The sequence below is a fragment of the Chenopodium quinoa genome, unplaced genomic scaffold (genome assembly GCF_001683475.1).
Source record: "Chenopodium quinoa cultivar QQ74 unplaced genomic scaffold, ASM168347v1, whole genome shotgun sequence".
NCBI lineage: Eukaryota > Viridiplantae > Streptophyta > Magnoliopsida > Caryophyllales > Amaranthaceae > Chenopodium > Chenopodium quinoa.
In genome coordinates this window covers 236,234-259,555 of record NW_018744656.1, presented here as the reverse complement: position 1 = coordinate 259,555, position 23,322 = coordinate 236,234, and the positions used below count along the sequence as shown (strand labels likewise).

Here is a 23,322-nt window from a genome sequence, read left to right as displayed (position 1 = left end):
GAGTTCTCATTCTGTTAAATCTTTTAAGAGGTGGCTGAAAGAACTAGAGAACATAAACTTGTGTTTTACAATAGTTATTTTGAAAAATGTTGTTACATCTTGTAAAGCAATGACGTTGAATGCCTTCAGAAAGAATTTAACTAACTGCAGCAGGAACTGAAACATTTGACTATTTGAGTATCAGAAAATCACCACTAAGGCTGAAAGTTTGGGTTTCTGTCACAGTGCATGCTCAAGTAATTCAAGAAATTACAAGGGTCTCGCAGGGAGTACCAAAAAAAAATAATATGGGTCTTCTTATTTCATTCACTTTCAGAGTCTTCATCCCCAAAACTGAAAACAGAAGCATCAGCTGCAATGGCCTTGAAATCATTAGTGGTAGATGAACCGAGCTTAGGTGTTTCAACACTTGATCCAGATTTTCCAACACTATCAGTGTAGGAGTTACCACTGCTATTTTGAGCTGGTTTTGTATTGCTGACAGACATCTGATGAGTCCTCTGTGTTATACTAGAAACTTGATTACTGCTAGCAGGTCCAGCTACAGAAGCATGAACCTGGGTAGTTTTGGAAGATCCACCTTCTCCATCACTGTCAGAGAATACATCATCTTTTTCTTCTTTCTCAGATGATCCCTCTGTCTTTGGTATGACAGCACCACCATTGTTGCTGGATGCAATCTGCTCTGCGCTTGCATCAGACCTTGTTTTTTCTTGTTCAGTGTTTGGCTTTTTTGCAAGTGTACCATCATAATCATTCATCACTATCTCCACCTGGAATGTAGGTGAAGGAAGCTTTCTCTGTAAGCAAAAGTTCAAAATTAGATAAAAATGAAGTATAAAGAGTTTAAGCAATTAATAATGAAAGTGTTGAGTTTCAAAATTCCTGGTAGATAAGTGTTACCTTGTCAAACCCATCAAGATCATCACTATTTATGATAATTCTGTTTTCCGTCATAGTTGTATTAAACCAACTGAAAAAACAAATACGCTTAGTGTTCCACATGTCAATCGACTTTAGTCTTTAGATAAAAGTATGATTGTCAATAAATACTCCGTTCCACATATCAATTGACTTTAGTCTTTAGATAAAAGTATGATTGTCAATAAATACTCCCTTCATCGCCAATTGTTTGCCTCTTAACCATTTTTTACATTGTCAATTTTTGGTTGAGTAGAGTATCATATGAGACAAAAGCAAATGTAAAAGTTCTGGTCCTCGGGATCAAAAATAGAAACGAGGCAATTTAAGTATGGCCTCAAATGGAATATGTGACAAACAATAAGGGACAGAGGTAGTAGTAATTAATACTCATAAACTAAGGTGATCAACAAACTTAGAATGTCGTTCTCTGATAAGATTCCAATTAGGAAAAGAATAAAAAGGCAACAGAATCTAGGTTACTCTGGACTCTTCAAATGAAGAAAATGTTAAAAGCATCCAACATGTATACCGGAAGTCTGGAAGCTTATTATGTTTTTTCTACTAATCAGACACAATTATCTTTTCTATTTAGATTGCCAAATATTCATTGGACATAGGCCCTGTCCTTTACAGCTTTAAAAATTAGGTGAATAGAACAGGGCCATAGACATGGCTATATAAATTCTTGAGTGGGAATAACTGGTAGTACTATAGATAAATAATATGGATGTTATTGCCATTGAACCCGACAAAATTTAAACATTTCTAAAAGGCATAGAAGTCCTTCCACTGCCCATATCAATCCCAAGCCAATAACCAAACCATCAATATATTGTCCATACAATTAAAGAGAGACTATTAACTTTTTGTTATTAATGTACAAATTGCTTTCTCACAGATGTTCAATGCGACATTAGCAACAGAAACACATAAAATTCAGTATCAGATTAACTCTGAAATATTAGAAGGGAAAAGGGTAAGGCATATACGAGTACAAACCAGTAGAAATCTCCATGCCGATCTTGAAAGTGAACTTTAAAGTCACCTGCCAACTCTGTCAGACCTGGCTCTCCTGGTAAAGCAAACACTACTATCCCCTTCCTAGAAGAGTTCATCCAAAAATCTTCTGGCTGCATTCAACTAAGTGAGATTTGCAGAAATTTGTCCAATGTAGCAATTAGCAGTATTAGAAACTCACTGAAATGTCAGTAAAGAGATCCAAATAAAAATTACCAGTAGATCCTTGGTCTTTGCATGTTTTTTTGTGGTGAATAGAATCCCTGTACATGGACATAGCGACATCAGTCATACTACAAACAGGGCATTGCAGAAAGCAAGAGGCAATCCATACGCAGGAAAAGTATTATTATATCCAAATAAAACCTGAATGAGTCCATATGATTTAATAACTAAAGCCTATGAGAAGAGAGTCTCTGATTACCTTTTGTCCCAAATATGAACTATACCAACACTTCAGGAAAGATTATTTATTATATCAACCCACATTTCTCTGTCAGCTAAGAATATGTTAATGATTTACTTCTCTTTACCAGCTACGTGACAGAATTCACTCCTTGCAAGCCTTAAATGATGTTTTACTTTCTTAAGCAGCTCCATTTGCTGTTAGCAGCAGAGATGTCCTATCAATTATACAAGGCTTGTTTAAGAAATTTACTACATACAGGTATTCAGCTTAATTTGGACAATTTTTATCTAAAAAATATATTTTTTCCATATTAACAAGGTGAAAATTGGGGGTAAAAAGGGAGAAAGTGAGAAAATTAGGGGAAAATCCCCAAAAAAAAGGATAAGTTTGGGAAAAATATAGGAATGATTATTTGACATTTTGGCATCTTTTACATATAGAATACAACTATATTTTACTCATAAAATATAGTGTTTATTTATGTAATTTATTTTATAAACAAAAAAGGCCGGAGAAATGGGGAGAATAAGAAGAAGAAAAAAATAAGAGAACAATGGGAATGTTGGGGATAAAATAAGTGAAAATTTCCATCAATGATAATTATTTGAGATAAGGTGTCATTTGTTATGGATAATTTTCCGTAATTTTTTTATTTAAAAAAAAAAATCACAGGACCCCATGATACTATAATATAAACAACCCATGAAATGCATGCAACAACAATGTTATGGTAAATAAATGGTGAGCTTGGGTTTCATACCGAATGAAAGACTCCTGACGCCTTAATAGGACCCCATGATACCAAGTTGGCAATTGAAATCATCTCTTGCAACACTTTTCACTACCAATGCAAATTTCGAAACATTTACAAACTTATTAGTAGACTTAGTATGATTCCAAACCAACTTTTATGACCATAGGGGATACCCCACACGTTCACTTCAATTTTGGAAAAAAATCATGAAATTGGTCCAAAATTGTAGATTATAGCCTTTGATTTTGCACAATTTTCGAATATTCTAAGCCCGAAGAGGAGACAAGTTTGGGTGCCTCCCATGGAACCTACGCGACCCTCAAAGGCCATTTAAGTTATTGAAACCGTTCTCTTTGCCTTTAAATTGTCAATTTCACCATTTACATACACGTCTCCCTTCATTAACTAAAAGTCACAACAAGCCTTTATGTGACCGACTAGTAGGTGCATATGATTCCAAATAACATTATATGACCCCCAAGATAACTTCCCTAACTTCATTTGAGTTTTTGAGTCCCTAAATCTCCAAATATGGTTTGATTTCATGTTGCATATATTTAAACCAAATTCATTCTTGAGATTTTCTGGACATATTGGTAGGCTTGTTATGTGACTAAAACAAACTTTATGACCCTAGGGTCACCCCCTACTTTCAATTTAATTTTGAAAAAAAGTCAATTTGATCCAAAAGCGTGGATTATAGCCTTCACTTTTCAACCATTCTAGTTCAAAAAGGAAAAAGGTCGAGGTGTTTTCCATGAACTCCATGAGACCCTGGGAGCCCATTTGGGTGGTTAGATTCATCCACTTTTCCTTTAAACAATTACTTTAGCCGGTTAAGTACACGCCTCCTTTCATAAACTCAAGGTCACCAAAGGCTTTAATGTGACCGAATAGAGATCGTATATGGATCCAAACAACATTATGTGACCCTAAGATGTCTTCCCTACCATTACTTAAGTTTTTGAAGCTGAATCTCAAAATCTCAAAAAATGATCCGATTTCATGTATAGCTTTCAAATTTGTCCTTGAGGGGGAACATTTTTGGACCAAGCTAGGTTGTCCATCAAGATACTACCATGAGTTCCCAACTATGTTGCTCGGACTCTTCATTTACATCACGTACCCATGTCGGACCCTCGACACTCGGAGATGGGTGGGACACTTGGACACTTCATTTTAGTTTAAATTATTAAAAAATTTCAAAAAATAGCTGGGTCGGACACTTGGACACACTTGGACACATATCCGTGTCGGATATGGGTACCCGAGTCCAAGTAACATCGGTTCCCAAAGGGCCTCGGGAGGCCTATTTGGTGCCTAGAAGTCTAGAACCATCTCATTCACGCCTTGGCTTAGCCTCGTGATAATGTCTTATGATGCCTTGCTTTACCTTGGCCTTGTGTTGCCTTGGCTTGATCTCGAGGGTTGCCTTGCATGCCAAGACCCTTAATTTCCAAAAATAGATGCATTTGTGTCTCGGCAGCGTGCCTTGGCTAACAGCAGCAGTGCCTATGGTAGCGTTAGCAACAACACCCACGCCTTGGCAGTGTGAGCAGCAGCACCCCAAAGCCTAGCAGGCAGCAGCAATAATGCCCATGCCTTAGCTGGGTGAGCAGCAGGGAAATTGTGACAATTCTCCATCTATGATGATTATTTGAGATAAGGTTTCATTTGTTATGTATTATAAACAAACCATGTAATGCATGCATCAATAATGGGGTGATGGGGTGCATCATAAACACTAATATACTACTTCCTCCGTTCTAGTAATATTGCAACAACCGAACTTTTGCACTATTTATCACGCTTGTTTGACCACATATTATAATTTATACATAAAGTAAAATATAGTCATGTGGGTCTTGTTAGATTCGTCTCGTAAAATACTTTCATAATATCAACTTTTTATAATTTTTACTCTTATATAATTATGGGTATTTAACATATAAAATGTGCTTTGGGATGCGTAATTTCATCCTTGTTGCAATATTTGTGGAACAGAAAGTATGATTTAAACAAACCATGTAATGCATGCATCAATAATAGTATGTAAATTGTAAGTAATGGTGAGTTCGGTTTGATAACCCAATGAAAGAATCCTAACGCCTTAATAGGACCTCATGATACCAAGTTGGCGATTGAAATCATCTCTTGTAGCTCTTGAATACCAAGGCAACAAAATTTCAAAACATTATAATTGAACCTAACTCATTCTCATGACTTTATAGAACTTTTAGTAGACCAATAAAAATTCCAAACCAACTTTTATGATCATAGGGGACACCCCACACATTCACTTCAATTTTGGGGAAAAAAAAAAACTCGAAATTGGTCCAAAAGCGTGGATTATAGCCTTCAATTTTGCCCAATTTTCAACTAATCATAGCCCGAAAAGGAAAGAGGTTTGGATGCTTCTTATTGACCCCACGAGACTCTGGGAAGCCATTTGGGTGGTTAGAATCGTTCACTTTTCCTTTAAATTGTCAATTTAACATTCACTTCAAATTTGAAAGAACTTCCCGAAATTGATCCAAATCGTGGATACCTTAAGTTTTGAACAATTTTCGACTATTCTGGATCTGAAAAGGAAAGACGTCTTGGTGCTTGTAATGGACTTCACGAGACCTCGGAAGGTCATTTGGGTAATTAGAAACTTAGAACCATTTACTTTGCCTTTAAACTGTCAATTTAGTCGATTACATACACGCCTCCTTTCATTATCTCAAGGCTAAGGCTGCCACGGCTTGTATGTGATCGACTAATGGTTGGATATGGTTCCAAACAACAATAATAAGACTTTGGGATGCCTCTCCTACCATCACTTGAGTTTTTGGCTAACCCCGGATCCCAAATTTAGCCTCCGAAAAACATTTTTGGACCTACCTAGGTTATGCATCAAGTGCTTCCATGGGTTCAAAAAGTACTTGGTACCCGAAACCATCTCATTCATGCCTAGACCATCCCTCGTGATCATGTCTTAAAATGCCTTGCCTTGGCCTTGTGTTGCATTGGCTTACCTTTAGCGTTGCCTTGCCTTGGCCCTATGTCAAGCCAAAACCCTTAATTGCCAAAAATAGATGGGTTTTTTTTTATAATTTTATTTTTTATGATGAGGTGTTTTGATGCGTGTCTTGACTGAGCAGCAGGACTCGTGCCTTGGTAGCGTAGCAACAATATCGCCCATTCTTTGGCAGCGTGCAACAATAGCCCCAGGCAGTGCGCCTTGGATGGATATGTTCACGGAAGCGATATCAACCACCTTGAACGGCTCTCTCTTATTCTAAGTTTTTTTTAGCACCTAAAGCATTATGCTATCCACGTTTAGCCAAACATAGGTGTTCTTAGGGATTAGGGTGGGAACAGAGATGAATAGAAGTGACATGAGGCCGGATCTCAGTGGATTTTGGGCCTTGATTTTAGAAGTTAGATACACTATCCTTTGCCGATATATGATAGTTGCAAGGCTAGTAGATACTTTCAAAATTACAAATGTTTTTCATAGATTTAAACTCTATCATGTCTATAAATAATGAAAGTTGGTGGGAAATTCAGAATTACCGTTGTGATCAGAGATGGTAATAGATGGCCTAATCCAATATGGACACTTGTGAAGTCGAAATCCTCTGAGCATGCACCTGAGCCAGCATTTATATTAGCTCATAATTGATATTGTACAAGTACTACATCCCACTAAGATTGCTCCGTATACTAAAAATGGACGTCCTAATGAGTTTTTACACACAACCTTTATAGAAATTTTTACAGCTTGACTACCCATGTGAAACCACAAAAGGACAGAATAGGAACCTTACATGCTGTCAAATGAACCAACTCTTAAAACAGTGAACAAAAATGTATGGGGCAATCTTAGTGGATGGAGGAAATATTAAATAAGATGCAGCATGGACATAAATTTCAAAAGATATACCTGCGTTTGGATGGATTTTCACCTTGAAAGTCTTTTAAGATGCGCTCGAAATATTTGACATATCTCTATAAGAAACGTAAAAGAGTTACTATCTTGAAAGATTCAAGCCATAAATCATGAAAAATTTATTAGAAGCAGTTAACTAACAATCTGACTTGGATGAACAAGACCCTTTCCATCTACACATCTTTTCTGATTGAACAAGTCAATAGATTCTTCAGCTGTTGGGCAAAACTGCAAAGCCAGTAAGTATACAATTTAGAAACAGGATTCGTGTTATGCTTCCAGAAACAGTATAGCCGAATTTATACCTTCAGGTACAGAAGTAGGCAAGAAATCATTAGTCCTGTTCTCCCTAAACCAGCTTTACAGTGAACTACAACTACATTGTCAACATCCGCCTTCAACCATGTATAGGCACTTTGACAAAATAAGGAGATGAGGTGAATAGGTGGACAGTTATGATCATCAAATGGGAATGATGCAGCCTGTGGAACAGAAGACAAAATAGATGATGAGAACAGCATCCATTTAGAAAAAGTCAAATCTATACTAAGACTGTTAGTTGTGAAAACCAAAACATAACAGAGACACAAAATCCACCAAATTGGATGTTATGATTCTGTCATAGTAACAAGTTTCTCAATCTTAGTACATCCATGAAAAGTGGCATAATAAGAAACTAATACTTTCTTAGGAACCTAGGATAAGAAGTTAGGGGAAAGGGAGGGGTTTTCCCACCCTTTTTTTAATAAACACCAATCTAACAAAATTGGAAATATTTGGAGGGAGCTCCACCTTCCTACTCCTCTTTCCTTCCCCTTTCTTTCTCTACTATCTTGTTATCCAAACTAAGTGTAAAGATGAAGGTGAACGTGTGTGCAATGTGCATGTGAGATCTCAATATATAACCTACTTAATATATGCATGCATGATACAAGCATACGCAATTCACACTCTAATGGGAGGAGAAAATCCTGACCTTCCCCTCAAAAAGTGATGCATCGTACAACCTCTCTGAGCAAAGATTATAGACTTTGTATTTGCCCTGCATGAAATCACATACACATTTACATAAAACATTTTCAACAAAAAAGAGAAGGAAACAATGAGCATGAGTTATAAAAGACTTAGGCCCCTTATATAAGCACATTAGCCAGCCAATAAGATATAGTTAGGATCCATCTCAAGTTTTATCTACAATGATCCAGTTATAAAAGACTCCCTCCACCCCCACCCCCACCCCCACCTTCACCCCCACACCCCTTCCCCAACCCTCCCCCTTCCAATGTGAACTAATTCTTTTATCAAGCAAAGGAGGAAAAGGGCCACATTATGCACAGTTAATTTAAATCAGATCATGGCACATACAAAGTATATTTACAACTTTAATCATTGTGACATTGTCCTTATCCTACCAGATGCATACCCAAAAAAATTATCTATTTGAAGATATAATAATTTTACAGTGATGAGATTATATACCCTTATTCTTCAATCTCCATTCCAAAGTATTTTGAAATTAAGACACCATTTGAGAGCTTCTTTGTAAAAGAAATTTATGGCACTAAACCAAAGATTCAATTCAAATTGCGGCATATACCTGGTGGTGAGTCTCAAAAAACCTAATCACCTCTTCCATATGATTTCTGTAGAGCCCCTGCATCAAGCCCCTATTGTATTAAACATAATAACATTAGCCATGATAATCATGTTAACTGGTCAAATATTCTACCTCAACATATCCAAAAATTCCAGAACTGATGTCACCAGCAGGGAATCCCATGGCAATAATATTTTCCGTGATGTATGTCAAATCCAAATCAAATCCTCCTTTCTAGAAACAAAAATTGAAGACAAAGAAGAGATCAATAGTAATAAAAATATAAAAAAAACCCAAGTATACGACCCATATTCCATGCCATCAGCCCAACACCTTAGCATCACAAATCAGACGAAAGGCTACCTGGTACCTCCGCTTATTTTGCGAGACCATATGGCGTGCTTTGGCCTGCACAGCCTTTACAGCACTGCGAGATGAGTCAACTAACCCTTTTGTTAATGAATCAAAAACACCAGCTCGGGCAGGTGCTGTATCTGCTGGAGCATCTCCACTAGCCACAGGATTTGATGCAGGTGAGCGTAATCCAAGACCACTTGTTAAACGTGCAAAGGTCGATCTTGCACCACTTCCAGATTGTGATTCTCCCACAGTCTCCCCTGAAGCCTGTGGTATTTTAAAGCTTTTGGCCCAAGAATCTATACCAGACGCAGATGATGATGCTGATGATGGAAAATTTGCAGCAGGAGCAGAAGTTTGAACACCTAAAATTTTCTCCTGTGGTGGAGACGGGGAATCTGCAGTTTCCATGTTCCCTGCAAGAAAGCATGATATCCATGTAAGCACTTCAAGCTCAATTTCATATGGAAAATGATCTATATAGTCAAAGATCCTAGGTGCCCAACACTGATATGACAGATCTAACAATATGTTAATATGATAAATAAGTGAAAGATATCCTGTCCAAAGAGAAGTGGCTACAACAATTCACTAATTATCATTTTCATTACAAAAAGGAAACCAATAGGCTATTCACTAAAAAGGACAAAACGAGGTTGTCTATAAAATGAACATACATTTCCGAACTTCCAAGTAGCAGGTAGTAAGGATAACTTAGATATCAATACAGAGTACATCAAAGGAACATACAAGATACAAACTATACAAGTCCTAACTGCCAACGGCTTGAAATCCAATGTCAATTACACTCATTTGTGGCAGTAATACTTAGTGATGCCTTTCTCCTCCCCTCCACAACTTTTTATTCAAAAAGTGGTAAGAATCTACATTTGACAATTATTTTTTCTGTATAAGAATACATGATATCCTTTCTCATGAGTGGAGATTGCAAAAATTGCCTTGAACTGTTAACCAATGAGCTAAATGGTCTGCAAACTTAGTAATATCCTTAAAATGTGCCTCTCATAAATGTAAATATACTAAACGTATCTGATGATCAGCTAATTGTGCAAAGATTCTAAACATAAAATTTAAAATACCTTGCAACTTCAAGCTCAGATTTTTCTGTCAGGTATAATGGCTGTGTAAGCTCTATAATGGTAATGTTTATCATGCACGGTGACACGGTACTATTATTTACACCGCATCATATTAACAATGCCTAAAGCCACATTACTTGCATATCCTCCTTATATTGATAGTAACCTATTACTAAACCCTTAAATCCAACATATATTAATTAAGTTGATAAGATTCTTAAGCATAATTCAGGCAACATAAACCATTACATAGAATTTGACCAGAAAATTTTAAAAATAAAATTCTAGAAGTTCACACAAATTACTCCAATTCTCCAATTGAATGCCAGAATGCAGCTACCTCATGACATTATCAAATCCACAATTCTGATTCTAAAAAAAAAACATAATTTCAATGAAATGTAACCACATTAAGGCGTTATAAACAGCATTTCTTCCAACAAAAAAAAAATATCAATCGACGCAATTAAAAAAATAAATTCGATCTAATTTCTGTCTATGATCTAATATTTGAGCTAACTATAACTGATCCAAAAAAAGCATCCACAATCCCTCCCTTTTCCAATGAAGACTCATCCATCCAATGATCCAATCAACAATTGCTAATCCACTTGAAGAGGAGAGAGAAAATGGCATAATGTAGGTAGAAGCAAATTCTGATAGCAAGTTCAGAGATCACTCACCAGAGATTTGACAGCGTTGATCAGTTGAAATAGTGAATCCTTGAGATGATCGCAAAATTAGGGTTCAGGCAATGCTTGGAATGTGAAATGGTGGTTGGAGCGGCGACTATGACCGGAAAAGCGCGCTATTTCTCCGTCGAGAGAGAATGTGGGAGGGAAGGGAGAGAGGATTTTGAATTGATTGCGCGGACTTGTGTCGTTGTTAAGGGATTACCCAGTTTGGATTTTATATTGTTGTCCAATTACTTGGTTGTACGGAGTAGGCAACCGCGCACGGAAATCGGAAAATGGGCTGTGCGGTTAACAGTTAGGGAAGGAACCTAGTCCAATATTGTAAGGTTGTGCCCCGACTCCTAACCATATCCTTGAGCCGAAGTCACTATGCGTCTATGCACCGCTACCATCTTGTGTTACGTTGGGTGGCTCGTCCCACAAAATATGAAAGATTGACTTAATATGAAAATATGGAAGAATTGAACTATCATATGTTGGTTTGTGTAGCGGTTTTAGGTAAAATTTTATGTTTTTTATGTGTCACATACACTAATAAAAGTTTTTGACGAATATAACAACCAGATGGGATCTATCTATTCCTTTTAAGTAACTAAAATGAAATTGTAACTGAGATATAACATTATACACCGATCAACATATAATTTTATCGTCGAAGTTAAATTGCTTCGTATCAGATTGAACTCAGAATCCGAAACTAAAATCAAAATGGACACATAGGTACCAAACCAAAGACCAAAAAAAGGAAAGAATGCAAGACCTTCCAAAAGCTCAAAAATCACCTCTTTAGCACAACTGCACAAGAAAGGAAAAAATAAAATAAAATAAGCAAGGAGAAAAAGTAAAATTAATTAATAAAAATATCGGCATCCCATTTCTTCTCCCTCTTCCTCCTCACATCTGCAAATCATATTCCCCTCGCAATCTCCCGTCAACCCCAATCTAGTTTCCCGAGAGTAAACCCACTTCGGATCCCAAATGATGGAGGCTGGCGGCGGTGTTAGCGGCGGCGGAGAAACCCTAACGTCATCGGACACACCCGCAACCGTCGCATCACGGTGGAGCTTCATGGTTTCACAGCGGTTCCAGCATTATCTGGACAAATCGACGCCTCATATGCTCTACCGTTGGATCGCATTCTTCGCCATCGCTTTGGGCTACGCTGTTCGAGTTTACTTCGTTCAAGGGTTCTACATCGTCTCGTATGGGTTGGGAATTTACATTCTTAACCTTCTTATTGCCTTTCTCTCTCCTCAGGTGGACCCTGAGATCCAGGAACTCACTGATGGACCCGTTTTACCAACTCGGGGGTCCGATGAGTTTCGCCCCTTTGTTCGTCGACTTCCTGAGTTCAAATTCTGGTCTGTTCTCTATTCTTTCTGTCGATTATTGATTTATTTTTTTTCAAATTTTAATAAAGAGTTTATGCAATGTATAGAATGTGATTGCACTATAATTTGAAGCAAAGATTTGGTAATTTAGCATTTAGGGTTGATGTAAAATAATTCTTGGTTATAGAATGCTGTGTTTGAAGTTATGATAGTACAATATGTGATATTACTTGATTTAATGATTGATCAAGTCTCTTTCTTGTTTGAGGTTGAAATTGAGATCTTGGTTACTCCGTATGATTAGGTTGTTTTTCAAGTTTATTTTGATATGGGTTTTGATTTAATGGGGAAATGTTGACGTACCATTCTACTATTCTAGTTTGAAGTTAAATTTTGGGGAGTGTAGAGCAATTTTGTCTAGTTTGATTAGTGTTGATGTAAGTGTTATGATGGTTTGTAAGTAAAGACTTTTATTGAGTATTCAGGGATTGATGGATTGTGCTCAATTTTGAATAGGATATGTGTAGTTAGTGGAGTGAGTATGTACCGATCATAGTTTATTAGTTTAGGATTTTAGATGCTTGAGTGGAAGAACAAAGTATTATTGAAGTGTGTATCACCTTGCTAGTTGATGAATGACATGTAGCTGGAGTTTCACTTCATGGATAAACTGGTTGGGATCTAATGTGTGGCTGAGAACCTGTTTGTGACAGCAACAGATCATATCTGTTCAAGGTTATGGCTAACTGTAGTAGCCTTATTTAATATTTATTGCTCGATGTTTGTTTTATTTGTCTGAAGTATTGCAAGTAAAATCTTCTTAGAGAAATGATGAGGGGTGTGGGAAGGAGATTGGAGATTTTTTGGAGGGAAGGCATGTATATCAAGATTGTTGACACAGTGTTTTCAATTACTCGAAGGATTAGAAGTATGGTGTTTTGTTAGTTTCTTTTTAATGTCATACGCTCATTAATCTAGGATTATGGCTACCTGGTTTGTAAGAAGTGAGGAGAAGCAATCTTGTCTTAAGGAACAACATGAGAGAAATCTCTGGAATTAAATTGGAGTGCAGGTTGGTGGCAAAGCTGAATTGTGTGCAATACTGTATGGTAAAACTTCTTTTGAATTGTAAGACTTTTAGGCAACAAGTTCTGTACCTTGCCTTTGTGGTAGACAAAAGGTTGGATTTGTGGTCCATGCATTCCGAGGTACCTTGGCTGCTCTCTGACTCGTCCCATAAGCTTCAGTCCAACAAATTATGTTTTTCTGATCAATTAGATTTTTATTTTATTTTTTATTTTTTTAATTATACTTGCCAATTTTGATAAAGAAAGAAATGTTAAGGAACAAATTGGGGATCAAGGGCTTTTAGTTTAATTAGGTATGATTTCCCTTAATTTCGTCAGATCCGAATTATTCACTTACCATACCTCTTAAGGCTCCTCCCAAGGTTGGGTGGGAGGAATTGCAACTTTCCTAGTTTTCCATATGCGAGGGTCATATATGAAATACTCTTTTTCATGAGACGTATCTACTGTAAAGTACATGATAGAGGCCTGGTATAGAATTTAAATATTGTTACTCAGAGAATTTTAGTACTCCATATATTTACTTAATGACTGAATCTCCCCTTCTCATTTGTGAAGGTACTCACTAACAAAAGCCTTCTGCATAGCTTTTGCCATGACATTTTCAAGTGTGTTTGACGTTCCCGTATTTTGGCCAATACTCCTCTTCTACTGGGTTGTTTTGTTCACGCTCACCATGAGAAGACAAATACACCATATGATCAAATACAGATATGTCCCGTTCTCCTTTGGGAAAAAGGTATGTTAATCTGTCTCTTTATAGCTAATCTGATATTCTGTCTCTTCATTCCTTATGTATTCTCTATGTTTTATTTTACTTTGTATATATGAATATTATGGAATGTCATCTTAACACTCTCTGTAAGTCTCAGCGTTATGATCGAAGGAAGTCTGCTGCAGAAGATAGCGCTGCACTTGTCAGGGATTGATGTTTTAGGTAGGTGAAATAATCCCCCTCCCCCCCTCCCTCCCTCTTTCTGTCTTTTAATTATGTTTAATGTTAAATTGTAATAAAGTGGTTGTTAATATTCCCAAGGCATGAGTTGTAACATGAGTTTTTTCTGGAGTTTTGCATTGTATGTGTTGGTTGGAATTTCAAATGAAAGGGATGATATTATGTAATGGGTCTAATTTTCCTGTTCCTTATGTCTCCCACTTGGAATTTCGTTCTCTTATCTCAGAAAGAATATGTTCTTGCTGCTCAATGAACCTCAGGAAAATTTTAGGAGTGGTAGCTACAGTTTTCTGGTGTCTGGTTCTAGCAATTGAGAGGATTCATTGTCATCCATATCACTCAAGCAGGCTCCGTTGTGCAACAATTACTGATCTGACTGAATCTAGGAGGCTGCTGATGTTATTCCTTTCCTCTTGACATTACAATTTTGTATAGAGGGAAACATCAGGAGTTTCTTGTAGGCTGTATCAACAGGAATCGTGATTTTATTTCTATTCAAAAGCCTTGTAACGTTTAACGTTTAGTTTGATTTATTGGAGATGAAATGACATATCTTTCATTTTCCTCCACATCACCAATTCTTGATGAGGTTGCTTTTCAAATCTTAATGGATTTCATAGCTTCTTTTTGGAGCAAATAACCATTATTTCAATTGTGAAACAGTGAAAAAGTACAATTACAGATTACAAAAATATGCTGCAGATATGTGCTTTTCATTTAAATTTTTTTCCATATCTTATCCTCAATGGGATGTTGTGCTTGCACTCTGTACTCTGCGGCTTTGGACTCATGCAGCGGAGAGTGAACACATGACATGCATTTTCTTAGGTTCAACCTTTAGCTTCATTCGTTCATTATGAAAAACCTTAACCGACAATGGGTAGGCTGCTGAGAGTTTTGGAGGTGTGTGCATAAAATGCATCCAAGAAGGGAAAATATTTGCCAAGTATTTGTTCAAGTAGCTGTAACATTTTCGACTTGTAATAATGGCTTACAAATCATCAAGTTGCTATTCTAAAACATGGTAGTGAAATCAGGTTAGTCTTTTTTACATAGTGAGTTCGAAATTCTTCATCAATTGACTGCTCAGAGTTTCCGTGTGGTGATAAATCTGCTCAGAGTTTCCCTTTACTTGAAAATATTGATGATATGATGCATTTGTAAAATGGTCATCATTTATATATTTAATCCTTGGAGTATTGGTACGAAATGACAATTATTTACTTAGAAAGGGAGTATAAACGTACTGAGTACATGATATGACATTTCGTATTAGAAAGGAATGCTGATGGAGGTAATATTATCCAGAAAAAATACTCTTGTTTACAGTTAATGAAAAAAATAAACAATATATAAGGCTAAAGAACCACAAACAATCCATGTAAAATCCTACCAAAATCACCTGTAGTTGTACAACTCCAGGAAAAATTTAATCACTGCTGCCAGAAATTCAGAAAATAGGGAGAAAGGGGCCTTCTTTGTGTTCAATTGGGGGGCTCGTAATAAGCAAAGACAGAGTAGAAGGTCTGTGCTCCAGTCAGCAACAGTAAGAAAACAGCAGCCAGGAATGAGATGACAGCCCAGGGATTGTAGAAGTATTTGTGCTTCAAGCTCGCACGCCAGGCATTCCATCTATGATCATAATACCTATTTACCTCTTCAGACACCTTAGCGAGATAACTATCATTTATGTCAAACACCACCTCTCGACAAAGGTGGTTAAACATGTCTGCAACCTCAGCATCATTCCCTAGCCAATGCTCAAGTATCCCACAGTAGTGAAGGTAATTCACATCCTGTGCTGAGTCGATCAAGTTATCCATGAACACCACATAAGCTGTTATGTCATTGGTGCAATCTAGGTGGCTTTGCTCGAAGGCCACAAGGTTGAGGAACAATGACTTTGTCCCATCATGAACTAGTAGCCGAGGAATATGAAAGACTCCGTTTTTGAACTTGATATCCCAAAAACGATCAGTCTTCCGCTTCTTGAACTTAATACCAGACTCCTTAAGGTCTGTTACACAATGGATGAGCTGAGTCCTGCGGTGGTCAGCCACTAGGTTTCTTCGGGACCATTTCCTGAACCAATGCCTAGGAACTGCCTCGGGACCTTTCCTGAGCAGACTCCTCCGAAACACATCAAGGCAATGCAGGCCAGCCTGGTCTGACAAAGGATGAAAAGCCACTGCGTTCGTGTGTAGAGATGATTTCAACTTGGTCATTTGCCTGGCAGTTAAAGGCTCATCAATGGGTGATAATGGATCAAAGAATATGATTGCTAAATCTGCAATAACACTCTTCTGGTTTTGATCACCCAGTTGGAGTAAAATGAGCTTATCCAGGACAAACAGAGGAATTTGATTCTCAATCATCATCATATCTCGTCTTATGGAATACATCATCCCCCTCATTGCAAAAATAGGATCATTCCTCTCATAACCGAGGTTCTCAAACCCCTCGGTATACCCCCTAAAGAACTCGAGAATGAAGCAACCATCAAGCACCAACATTTCCACAAATTCATTGCTTGTTAGACTCAACGGTCCTTCATAACAAGCTCGCGCCTTGTCTTCTAACTCCTGCATTTCCTCAAGATAGAGCTTGATGCTTTGCCTCTTTCGCTTCAACATATAGTGTAAGGCCCGCCATTTGTGGCGTTCCATCGATTGGAGACGCTGACTGCCACGATGGTAAGGCCCTATGGAAACTACTTGTGGAACATAGGCTTTTTCTTTTTCTTCCCCTAACCCTTGATCCCTCAGGAAATGTGGGATTCTGTATATGCATATTTTAGTCCATGAACCAGCAACATCATCATTACTTGCTCGCTCGAGTTTCTCCTTGATCGAGATTATCCATTCAGACTCTTGTGGATTTGCTGGTGATTGCAAGATTTGCATCTCCTCTGGCTTTCTGCACTCCCCATTGACCATCATCACTTGAAGCGGCTCGCACGGGAGTTGCAACCTTGCCTGCTGCTGCTGCTGCTGCTGCTCAGGTTGCTTTGATGTTTCAGCATTTTGGAGTTTTTCTCTGAGCTTTAGAGTTATCAAATACCAACTCAATAGCTCTTTGTTGTAAACAGCAACCATTTTCTTTATTTTTCTCCAAAGAGCCAAAGCACTACAAACTTTAAAAGGAGCCCTTTATTCTTTCAGCATTAAAAAAAAAGAAAAAAAAAAGGGGGTTTTAAGCTCTTAAATTATTTTTGAAGTTACTTTTGCTGACCACTTTTTTTCCAGATTCTTTCTAAAAAGTTCTTATACAAAGAACTTAAGCTGATTTTTTTTGAAAATGGAGGTAAGATGTAAAGGAGAGATTTAAAGGGTTTTAATAGGAATATTAGAATAAAGGTGTGATCTAATGTACCATTTGAAGATAAGATCAACAAATTTTAATGGACCTGAAGATGAATTACATGAAAATAAAGCAATTAGGCTCCTTTTATATTGCCTAGACAAAAAGTCGTTGTGATGTGTGTGTTTATAGATTAGCTTCCATTTCATTTGGACTTTTTGGAGACATAATACGGTACTACAAGGGATCGAGCATTTATGTCAAATCTCGAGATAATAATTTTGGTATAGAAACGGGCAATTAAGTACTTAAAGATTATACACCTTAGTTGTGCATCTTGCCATTACACTCTTTAGCTTTTTTAAAGATTAGGGGGGAAATAAAAACATTAGAATACCCTCCACACAAGAGATGTTGCCATAATTGGATCTTTGTGTAGGAAATAAGTGATTCTCCTTAATCAAAGGAGTTAATTAGGTTGTAATTATGTTAGGAATATATTCTGCTTAGCTGTATTTCCTTATTTATCATAGCTCTTTGTGTATAAATGTAATGATAACCAAGAGTAATAAACGGACAGAAATTGAAAACCAAAAACACAATTCCGCTTATTTTACACATGGTATCAGAGCCGTAAGGTTCCGATCTTCGGGAAACCGAAACCTATTTAGTCTCATCATCTACCGGAAGGTTACCTTAAAATGGGGGACTCACCGGACGACAACAAAAAACTGATTTCAATAGAGCAGATGGAACAAATGTTCCAGATGTTTCAAAAATTAAACAAAAACCCAATCAACCCAGAATCTGGAAATGCACAAAGTGTGCGTATTTCAGAAAAACTCAATTACACAAATTACACCAAATGGTGTAAGTTGATGCAAATTGCAATTGGTGGCCGAGGAAGACTCGACCACATCACAGGCAACCCTTTAACATCAGACAACCCAGAATACGCCCAATGGGCCCAACGGGACTCAATAGTGTTCTCGTGGATAATCGAGAATATCGACGGAGATCTAGTTAATCAATTCCTTGATTATAAAACTTCCAGAGATCTCTGGAAAGGAATAGAGACTCTCTTGAGTAGTGGGAGAGACGAACTTCAAATCTATGATCTGAACTTGAAGGCAGCATCAATTAAACAAGGGAGAGACACCATAGAAATGTATTTCAGTAAACTGAATATATTATGGAAGGAAATTGACAGACGAATGCCAAATCCGATGAAATGTTCAGAGGACATTACTCTGTTCAATTCTTTCATTCAGAGACAACGGCTTTATCAATTCCTAGCCGGAATTGATAATTCTTTGGACAAAGAGAAAAGGGATTTACTGTATTTAGACCCACTCCCAACCCTAGATGCCGCTTATGCTACAATTCGACGGGAAATTGCCCGTCGCGGCATAATGACCGGCGACTCATCATCGGGACAGAGTCCCTCAGAAATTGGGAGTGGCTTGGTGGCGCAAAACCGGTCGGAAAAGTCATCCCGGTTAGAAGACAAGACGATGTTAAAATGCAGCCACTGCGGGGGAACCAAACACACCAAGAGTGGGTGTTTTAAACTCATCGGTTACCCTGAGTGGTGGGACGAATTGAGACAACGAAAAGCCGCCGCCAAGGCTACCGGAAACCGGACCGGTGGCAAGGCAAATTTTGTTGCTTCTGAAAGGGAAATCAACGGTGACGATGGAAGCTCACCCACAACCAAAAACACACCCGGAAAATCAACAGGTACAGGTATCAACCTCATCGCCAATTTTCATGGTGAAGCAATGAAAGAGAAAGGGAAAGTGACGGAAGAGGATGAAAGGTTTGGGAAAGTTTCTGGAAAAGAAACTATTTACGAGGAGGCAAAGGAATTTGAGGGTTTCTCAAAGAATTTCCATCAAAAACCTATGGCCCACACAATAAAACAACCCACAATTTCAACTCCTATTAATTCCCATCAAAAACACACGACCCACATTGAAACCCAACCAAGAAATTCCTTTTATTCAGATAAAAATTCAGAAAACTCATTTATCCAATCCGGAAATATGGGCCTCTTATGTAAATCAATGGGCTGGATTTTAGATTGTGGGGCAACAGACACTATGTCTTATGACCCATCCGACTTTATATCTTTCCATCCCACTAAACGTACCCAAATACAAACTGCTAATGGGGAATTAATTCCTATTGATCGAGCCGGAAAAGTTGATGTTTCACCCAATATTCATTTAAACGACTGTCTTTTAATTCCTAGTCTTTCTCATAAACTCTTATCTGTTAGTCAATTAACTAAGGAACTTGATTGTACTGTTTTACTAACATCCTCTGGTTGTATGGTACAGGAAGCTCAGACGGGACGGATTATTGGGAGTGGTACTGAACGAGGAGGATTGTACTTCTTGGATGAGGCGACTCAACACGGCAATGCTTTGCTTGCTCATGGGTCCCCGGAATATCAACTATGGATGTGGCATCGCCGGCTAGGTCACCCTTCTGTAGGTTATCTTAAACGACTATTTCCTTCTTTTAAAAACATTGATGTAACTTTGGACTGTGAATCGTGTGCCTTAGCCAAAAGTCATAAACATACTTATTCTCCTAGTTTGACTCATGCTATCAAACCTTTTATGCTTATTCACTCAGATGTTTGGGGTCCTGCCCCAGAGTTTGCAATCCATAATTTTTCATACTTTGTTTTATTTGTGGATGACTGTACTCGTATGAGTTGGGTATATTTCTTGAAACACAAATCTGAAGTATTTGATGTATTTGTTAAATACTATAATATGATTCGTACCCAATTTAATGCAAAACCACAAATTCTTAGATCAGATAATGGGGGGGAATATATAAACCTAGATATGGAACAATATATTGCTGACCAGGGACTTGTTCACCAAACATCCTGTCGTGATACCCCTCAACAAAATGGAGTAGCAGAAAGGAAAAACAGGACTTTATTAGAAATTACAAGGGCAATTATGATTGAATCGGGAGTTCCTGTTTTTCTTTGGCCTGAAGCCATAGCTACCTCCACATACCTTACAAACAGACTTCCCACAAAAACCCTTGACTACGAAACTCCCCTTGACACCCTTTCTTCACACACCACCATCCCATCCTCTCACTCCCTACCACCAAGAGTGTTTGGATGTGTTGTATATGTCCACCTACCAAAGATTTATAGAAACAAACTGGAACCAAGGGCTATTAAATGTGTCTTTATCGGATATGGGGTTCACCAGAAAGGATACCGATGCTATGATCCGACTACAAGGAAAATACACACTACCCTTGACTGTGAGTTTTTTGAAAAATCCTATTATTACACCCAGCCTGGTCCTCAGGGGGAGACTAGTAGTGATGACCTTAGCTGGTTGACATATCCAGAAGTGATGGACCTTGAGGATCCAACAACCCAAGTAGACAGTACCACCGATGTTGCTTCTCCAGAGGTAACAGTTCCCTCATCTCCTCTTCAGTCCACACCAGATTCACCTACTGAGCATCCAACCGAGGATGTAGTTATATCAAGTGAGGTAAACACAGAAAATTCTGACCTTTGTGATTTACCTATAACTGATCCTGTTGTTCCTAGTGAAAATTGTCCGAACAGATATGAGTTACCTCCTAGGAGAACTAGAGGAGTTCCTCCAAAGAGGTATGATCCAGAATATGAGGATTCCCGATCCAGATATCCTATAGGAAAAATCAGCAACGAGAATCTTGCCAGTAATGCTATCGCATTTACAGCTTCCCTATACTCTACTGAGATTCCTAAAACAGTGGAAGAAGCTCTTGCTAGTAAGGATTGGAGAAAGGCTATGGAAGATGAATACTTGGCTCTAGAGAAGAATGAAACTTGGGAGAAATGTGTTCTCCCAAAGGGAAAAAGAACTGTGGGGTGCAAGTGGGTTTTTACTGTGAAGTACCGGGCAGATGGTACAATTGAGAGACACAAAGCAAGGCTGGTAGCAAAAGGTTACACTCAGACATATGGAATTGACTATTCGGAGACTTTTTCACCAGTAGCAAAATTAGATACTATTCGGGTTCTGTTCTCTATTGCAGCAAACCAAGATTGGCCTCTTTATCAATTCGATGTAAAAAACGCTTTCCTTCACGGGAACCTTGCTGAAGAAGTCTACATGGAAGCTCCCCCAGGATATGCTGAAACATTTGAAGTAGGAGAAGGGTGCAGATTGAAGAAGGCTCTATATGGCTTAAAACAATCTCCTAGGGCATGGTTTGGGAGATTTACAAAGGCCATGAAAGTTTTTGGGTACTCTCAAAGTAACTCTGATCATACTCTATTTTTGAAGAAAACAAAGGGAAAAATCACATGCTTAATCATCTATGTGGATGATATGATCATTACTGGTGACGATGAGGAAGAAATAACTAATTTGAAGAAAAAACTGTTCCAGGAATTTGAAATGAAAGATTTGGGTAACCTGAAATATTTCCTAGGAATAGAAGTACTAAGATCTAAACAAGGGATCTTTATTCATCAAAGGAAATATATACTTGATCTATTGGCCGAAACAGGAATGTTAGGGTGTAAACCAGCAGAAACACCGATTGTTGCAAATCATGGACTTCAAATCTTAGAAGGAGAGAAAGCAACCAACAGAGAACAGTATCAGAAGATTGTAGGGAAACTCATTTATCTAGCCCACACAAGGCCAGATATTGCCTACGCAGTAGGGGTTGTGAGTAGATTTATGCATATGCCTCAAGTTCACCACATGACAGCTGTAATGAGAATATTGAGATACCTGAAAAATACTAGCACCACTGGGATCTACTTTGACAAGAATGATAACCTGGATTTAGTTGCATACACTGATGCAGATTGGGCAGGAGACCGGGATGGTAGAAAATCGACTTCAGGGTACTTTACCTTGGTAGGAGGAAATCTGGTCACTTGGAGAAGTAAGAAGCAGAATGTTGTAGCCTTATCAAGCGCAGAAGCAGAATTCAGAGGAATTGCAAAAGGGATAACTGAAATTCTATGGATTCGGAAGCTAATGAATGAACTTGGCTTTCCTCAGAAGACAGCATGTAAACTGTTTTGTGATAACAAAGCAGCTATAAGGATTTCGGAAAATCCAGTGCAACATGATAGAACGAAACATGTAGAAATTGATCGACACTTCATCAAAGAGAAATTAGAAGGGGGAATTGTTGAACTTCCATTTGTTCGATCAAAAGATCAACTGGCAGATATCTTGACCAAAGCGGTCAACTCTGAGGCCTTTAAAGAAGCACTTAGCAAGTTAGGCATTGGAGTACTGGATGCCCAACTTGAGGGGGAGTGTAGGAAATAAGTGATTCTCCTTAATCAAAGGAGTTAATTAGGTTGTAATTATGTTAGGAATATATTCTGCTTAGCTGTATTTCCTTATTTATCATAGCTCTTTGTGTATAAATGTAATGATAACCAAGAGTAATAAACGGACAGAAATTGAAAACCAAAAACACAATTCCGCTTATTTTACACACTTTGGACACTTTAGATGATGTCCATGGCTTACACATTATTTTTCTTGGAGATTGACTTTATTTTATTTTCCATATTAAGTAATCGGCTCAATGAGTTGGTAGTTCTTGTAATTAGGATAAGAAACTAGGAGTTGATCAGCTGTGTTTCGAATCACAATTTAAAATTTGTTCCTCCTTTCTTCCTCAACTGTGGTAGGGTTGGTTTACAAGCTGGAAATAATTTGTCCCAATCAAAGGAAGGTGCAATTGATTAAGACAGCCATATGGTTCTATATAATTAATCAGCATTATTTGTCACGTTTATGATTCAATAATGCTACACTAACATGAAGTTTAATTTCATCCAATATGTT

At 37.8% G+C, this 23,322-nt stretch overlaps 3 protein-coding genes across 6 annotated transcripts; 1 reads left to right on the top strand and 2 right to left on the bottom strand.

The window, feature by feature from the left end:
• Positions 1-48: 48 nt before the first annotated feature.
• LOC110701724 (phosphatidylinositol 3,4,5-trisphosphate 3-phosphatase and protein-tyrosine-phosphatase PTEN2A-like) lies at positions 49-11,313 on the bottom strand. The gene is made up of 13 exons (XM_021879352.1): positions 10,779-11,313; positions 9,002-9,411; positions 8,771-8,872; positions 8,639-8,695; positions 8,018-8,083; positions 7,347-7,523; positions 7,183-7,269; positions 7,036-7,100; positions 6,666-6,742; positions 2,158-2,204; positions 1,924-2,054; positions 904-973; positions 49-800 (listed from the first exon to the last, which is right to left on the bottom strand). The coding sequence occupies exons 2-13, from the start codon at positions 9,404-9,406 to the stop codon at positions 303-305; spliced, it is 1,782 nt and encodes a 593-aa protein (XP_021735044.1). The 5' UTR covers positions 9,407-9,411; positions 10,779-11,313; the 3' UTR covers positions 49-302.
• Positions 11,314-11,589: 276 nt separating this feature from the next.
• Positions 11,590-14,733, top strand: LOC110701726 (protein RER1A-like). Of its 4 annotated transcripts, none has more exons than XM_021879355.1 (4): positions 11,590-12,151; positions 13,768-13,948; positions 14,076-14,146; positions 14,425-14,733. In XM_021879355.1, the coding sequence occupies exons 1-3, from the start codon at positions 11,769-11,771 to the stop codon at positions 14,136-14,138; spliced, it is 627 nt and encodes a 208-aa protein (XP_021735047.1). In that variant the 5' UTR covers positions 11,590-11,768; the 3' UTR covers positions 14,139-14,146; positions 14,425-14,733. The 4 variants fall into 4 exon arrangements, with proteins under 4 accessions (XP_021735047.1, XP_021735046.1, XP_021735049.1 ...); XM_021879354.1 differs by having other exon boundaries at positions 14,391-14,733; XM_021879357.1 differs by having other exon boundaries at positions 11,597-12,151; positions 14,082-14,146; positions 14,391-14,733.
• Positions 14,734-15,373: 640 nt separating this feature from the next.
• On the bottom strand, positions 15,374-17,857 carry LOC110701723 (UPF0481 protein At3g47200-like). The gene has a single exon (XM_021879351.1). It carries the CDS (start codon positions 17,257-17,259, stop codon positions 15,649-15,651), a length of 1,611 nt encoding a protein of 536 aa, XP_021735043.1. The 5' UTR covers positions 17,260-17,857; the 3' UTR covers positions 15,374-15,648.
• Between the last annotated feature and the right edge of the window lie 5,465 nt (positions 17,858-23,322).